Source organism: Capra hircus, chromosome 28 (assembly GCF_001704415.2).
Source record: "Capra hircus breed San Clemente chromosome 28, ASM170441v1, whole genome shotgun sequence".
Taxonomy (NCBI): Eukaryota; Metazoa; Chordata; class Mammalia; order Artiodactyla; family Bovidae; genus Capra; species Capra hircus.
Window position 1 is genome coordinate 2,455,160 of NC_030835.1, and position 6,000 is coordinate 2,461,159.

A 6,000-nucleotide genomic window follows, 5' to 3' on the forward strand; every position below is an offset into this window, starting at 1 on the left:
CACATTTTAAGAGACTTAATGTGGATGCGTACGGTTTATTTGTCCTGAATTTTGGTGAGTTAATCGAGGCATAGCACAGAAAAATGGAAACAGAACTATGACAACCCAACGAAAACCAAAAAAGAAAGCAGAGGGCGTGACAGTGAGCTGTCTCTTACAGCTAGACATCAGTGGCTAGCTGTTACTTTTCTAACTGCGAATTAAAATGAATTAACCTGCTGTTAAATAATGTACCATCTACAAGAGTCAACAAATAGATACCATAAAGGGTGAGTCTCTCCCCAACCACATGGTTTACTTCCCCAGAGGGAACCTTGAAGACCAAGTTCTCGATTTCCAGGTAAGTTTCAAGGGTTTTCTGAGCACATAAAATATATACACGTGTATTTACTCCCGTACACACAGATTTACACGATGGTAAAACACACAGTAGTCATGTGGCTTCATCATCCTTTTTAAAGACTGTGCCAAATACTTCATTAAGAGTGCATCGGGCTGCTGCTGATGTCCACTGATGTGTTTCCCGTTTTCCGCTTGTACCAATAACATTTCCACCACCAACATACAAGAGGACTTGTTTCATGGTGTTTCTTTTCGAAAACTTTTAGCTTGTCAGCTTGAAAGACAAGCACTGATGTCTAAGTGATTCTGAATCATTCTTGTCTTATTTTGAGAGAGGTGGCGTCTCATTTAATACATGTGAGAACCTTTGTATTTCCCTTCCTGTGAAGTCTCTGATCCTGTCTCTTACTCTTTGCTTAATTTTCTAATGGACTGTTGGCCATTATTGTTATTCACTTGTAAGACCCTTTGATCTGAGTTGTGAATGTTTTGCTCATTTTTTCCAATTGTCTTTTGACTTTATTTAGAGAATATTCTGCAATATATCGCATGGAAATCTACATGTCATTTTTCTAGTGCTCCTGGGTTTTGTGTAAGACTTTAAAACACATGTTTTAAATTGGTGAGATTTTAAAAAAATGATTTTTAAATAATTTAATAATTTTTAAAATAATTGCTGAGATTATTTTTTAAAAATTTCCCCACACAGTCTTCTAGCACTTTTGAGTTTATTTTCCATGTTAAAATGTAAAATTTTTGATTTATCTGGAATTTATCTAATGTGAAGAATGATGTGAACAATATGACTGTTTTCAGTTGGCTACCCAAGTATCCCAACACCATTTACTGAAAACTAATATTTGGGTTAATTTATGCATGTTTTCATCAATCCCACTGATGTCTATTCATTTGTTGGTATCCAGAGTTTTAATTATAGCAGCTGTATATTTTTAATGACGCTGGAGTTGGATCACAAATTATTCTTTATTTTAATCATTTTCCTTAATTATGTTAAGAAAGAAATCTGTGACTGTATTATGTTATCAAAAATTATTTTTAACAAAAATTTGTAAATTTTAAATGCCTTTCCAGTATCTAGAGATAACCATATGGTTTTTCTCTGTATTACTGTTATGAATTATATTAACAGATTTTTCTAATACGGAACCATTCATTCCACTCATTTATTTATTCCATTTATTCTACTCCTAGAATAAGATCCATTTGAGCACGATTATCTTTGAGTGTGCTTGTTTGGTGCTGAGTAAATCTGATCTACGCTAACTTACACACTAATAGATGAGACTGTTCTAAAGCGCGTGGCGTTCTTCCTGTCTTGTAATGCTCTGAATCAGTCTAATTACATTGGGAGTGTCTGCTCCTCACAGGGGTTTCTCTGGAAGTCCTCCTGTGCTGCCTGCTCTTGACAGCATTTCTCTCTTCTTCCTCTCTTCCTCTGTTCCTTCCTTTCTTTTCATTGATGGAATCCGTACATTCACGTGCCAGAGTTTATAATTTATATTTTTCTAGAATATCCCTCACTTTATCTTGTATTCAAGGTTTTTGCATTTCCCATTCCATTCATTTCTGCTCTTTCCCTTCCTATCTTGATTAAGTTTTTGTTTTTTTCACTGGTGTTTTTTAAGCTTAGACTTTAGGATATTTTTATTTATTCTCTGATTTTTCTATCTTCTGACTTATATGTCTAGTGTTAACTTTTTTTGGTTCTTCCTCCTGCTTTTGTTTATTCTGTTTTTTTTTCTAACTTCTTAAATTGGGTGTTTGATCCATTTCATCCTTATTGTTTGATATAAATAGTTAACGTTACGACTTTTCTCCAAGTACTACATTCTTAGGCTCTGGCATGTAATATTTATGTTCTTTGCCATTATTTTCATCATATGCTGAAATTTTAGTTTTATATAGATTAAGTCACTTAAAATTTCTAGGTGACAGCGTTCCAGTTTTGTCGTTAATCTCTAGGACTTCCTGTCTGCCTCTGTTTTATTCTTTCCAGCAGAGACTGTCCGTCACATTACTTTTACTCTGGAATTAAAGTTGACTTTGTGGCCTCACGTTGAATCATTTTTTGTAACTGTTCTATGACAACTTATATCATATGGTGTTTCATGCAGGACACCGTGTTCTATATAAGATGACAAGATGTAGCTTCAGGTTATTTAAGTTTGCTGCTGCTGCGTCGCTTCAGTCGTGTCCGACTCTGCGACCCCATAGACGGCAGCCCACCAGGCTCCCCCGTCCCTGGGATTCTCCAGGCAAGAACACCAGAGTGGGTTGCCATTTCCTTCTCCAATGCATGGAAGTGAAAAGTGAAAGTGAAGTCGCTCAGTCGTGTCCGACTCTTAGCGAACCCCATGGACTGCAGCCCACCAGGCTGCTCCGTCCATGGGATTCTCCAGGCAAGAGTGCTGGAGTGGGGTGCCATTGCCTTCTCCGTATTTAAGTTTCACATATGCCTTAAAATTTTTTGTCCGTTTATTTCCCTTTGAATCCCCAAAGTGCTATGGAAATACATGCCTGACGAATGGATGTGTGATGCTGAGCTCCCTGTGGTAGCCTCCAATTGTGTTGTGTTTTGTCTTATAGCCAAAGATTGCAGAGGAGAACTTGACCTACGCTGAGCTGGAGCTGATCAAGCCCCACCGGGCAGCCAAGGGCATCCCCACCAGCACAGTCTATGCGCAGATCCTCTTCGAGGAGAACAAGCTGTAACTCTGCGTCCTATTTAATCTCTGCCACTCCAGTTATTTATGAAACTGTGGATACAAAGTCCTTACTTTTGTATTCTCACTCGTGCCTTCTGCACGGTGGGAGCCCCTTTCCAGCGGCATCTCAGGTGCCTTCAGAGAGGCGTGAGGCTCCTTTCTGTGAAGAGCAGGGGCCGCAGCCCTTTGGATAAATCTCCCAGGACAAGATTTTCTGGGTCTGAGCCCTGAAGGGTGAGGACTCTGATTCTCAGACCATTCAAGAGGATTTTCTGCTGAGCCAAACCCCTTTATATTTTTTTTTCTTCTTTATCTTTTGTTTCTTTTTTTATCTGAATTTTAATCTTCTACCCTCCCTGTATTTGTGATATCAAGCTCATAGTATATAGCTAGAGGAAATACCGTTATGGGCCCAAGTGTGAGATGGTAGAGGTGCACTAATTGGTTTCCAAAGGATCAGATAACATTGCCAGGGCACCCAGAGCAGCATAAAGTGCTTATTGTGAGCAGTCATTCAATATAGCATCTCTTGTTTTAAATAGATGCCCTGACCCTGCTGACTCAAGGGCAGAGAGACAGCTTGTGGGGCAATCTGAGGCCTAAGCTGACAATGAGCTATCTGGATACCCCAGTGCCCATTTCCCCACCCGTTATTGTCCCCAGCCACAGGACAAGTAGAACATTGTTCATTCTGAAGTGCTTCCACCCCTTTGGCAGGGGGGCTTATTCCTGTACAGAGACTATTCTCTGAGAAGTTCTCACTTACCCTTTTCCAAAAGGAGCAGGGTGGTGTGCTTTTGGTTGACAGAATGGAAGAAGGGGGCCTCCTGGAAGTGTGCCAAGGTTACTAACTCTAATTGAACATCCATTCGTGTAAGAGCAAAGTCTTCTGACTGCTTCCCTAATGGTAGGAGAGTAGGAAGTCTAAGCCAGGCTGGAAAAACGTGTCCTGGACAGCCCCTCACACCCTCCCGCCGTGCTGGCCCACTACAACGTGCCTTGCTGACTCAACTTTGCCTGTTAATTCGAACGGACTTGAGTGGGAGAGACGCAGGGAAGCCTGGCAAACAGATCTATGAGAAAGTTGCTCTGTGGACCTGTAAGACGTCCGTGACCTCACCGTTCTGGAACAGGCCAGGCTATCGGCTGTGTTGTTAAGGACATTTACTGTGTGAGTGTACTATGGGTGGGTTTTTACTGCACACTACAGAAATTGTTTGGCTTTGTAATGGACCATGTATATATGTTAAATTATATATTTTAAACACAATCTGAATGTGAGTTGTGCCCCTCTGTACAGCCATGTGAACTTGGTTGAGGTTCTTATCCCCTACTAATCTCAGACTCTCTATTTATACAAAGGTGAGTTAACCTCTCATAGAATTCTTATAATGGGATAATGACTTGGAAGATTCTGGATCTAGAAATTGCTACACAAGTACACTATATTAACATGCATGCTAAAACCAGTCCATATTTTTAAAATGAAGTGCCTTTACTATTTAAAGCTCTCATTGTGTTAACTTTAAAAAGTAAATATTTGTCCATGACCTCAGCTCTATGGTAACTTTCCCAAAGCCCCAGGATGGCTTATGAGTGCCTCTCGTGGTTTCCTGGAAAGGATCCAAGTCAGGAGCAGGTGACGATTTTCCAGAAGCGAAAGTATCCTGACTTTACGAAAAGGAAGCTATTCTCCGCTGCCTGTGCCTGCATCTCGTACTCTCCTTCTTGCCAAGTTTCCAAGGTAGTGAGGAAGCTATGCAGTTTTTGAAGAAGAACTCACTAGAACTTTCCAGACAGGAGGACATCATTTAGAACAAGAGAAAATACAGTCAGTACATCTTTCCTATCACAGTATCCTAGGCATCCTGTCGTGTTTTATCATGGCACTCTTCAGCAGGACATAGTTACACGGTGCTGTGAGGAAGGAAAGTGATTTCCTGATTTGCTCAAGGAGCTATTAAAATGTAGATGGGTGGGGCCCTAGGGGTAGCAGGTGGGAGTGGGGAGTGGGGAGTGGGGCGTCTGAAGAGGTGATGGAGAGAGGGTGATGGATAGGAGGCCTCTGGGCCTCTGCAGAACTGAATCGAACTTCGATCACCTGCAGACCCATGTGTTAAATTCAGTGGGAGCTCTGTGTCATCACATATGGAAATGAATACATTCCGCTAAGAAGAGAGCGAGTTCTGAAGAGCCTGTAGGTTAAAATCTAACAAGTCATTGTTATAGATTCAATTCAGACTCTTGCTCCAAAACTCTGGTCATATTTGCATGAATCCGTGCTGAGGTGTGCGAGCAGGGGGTCCACTGACATAGGGTCTAAGAAGAGGCTTCAAGAGCAACAACTCCTACTGAACATGCTTCCTAAGGGAATCACGGGAGCGCTTGGCAACATCGGAGCACAGCCTGCCCCACTATTACCTAGAAGCAAGCTGTCCAAACTCTGCCCAGAGCTGGGAGCAATGGGTGATTTGTACCTAGTGCTTCTTTGGGATGATAAATCTTGATGTTATTTTCAGAATAAACTTAAAAATAAGTCTCCTTATTTGTTTTCTATCAAATACACCACTACACCTATATTGTCATTTCTAAAGATAAGGAATATATATCATTCAAATGGAAATTAGGAAAAGTTCTTCACTGTGTTTTCGCTGTAAAGCATCTGTGGGAACAACTGTAGATAAGCAGTTTTCAACATGGACAATGGCTTGTACATTTACATGAAGGACAAAGAACCCGTTGCTCAGAGTGGAATGCAGCGGCTCCTGCAGGCAGGGTGCACCGACTCTCAGATTTGGTGGGGATTTGGTTTTGGTCATGCGTGGTGGAATCATCACAGGAAGCAAGGATGGGGAAGGGGTATCCCCAAATGAGACTGCCTTGCCAAGTCACAGCCCTGGACCCTGAGCTAAAGCAGTTGTGATGGGATTTC

General features: G+C 41.2%; 1 protein-coding gene across 1 annotated transcript in view; it reads left to right on the top strand.

Annotated features, from left to right (window-relative positions):
- Positions 1-4,344, top strand: part of VSTM4 (V-set and transmembrane domain containing 4) — a 79,488-nt gene extending 75,144 nt beyond the window's left edge. Inside the window, exon 8 of the mRNA XM_018042498.1 lies at positions 2,950-4,344. Within this exon, the coding sequence (XP_017897987.1) occupies positions 2,950-3,075 (126 nt within the window). The 3' untranslated portion in view covers positions 3,076-4,344. The remainder of the gene's footprint in view (positions 1-2,949) is intronic.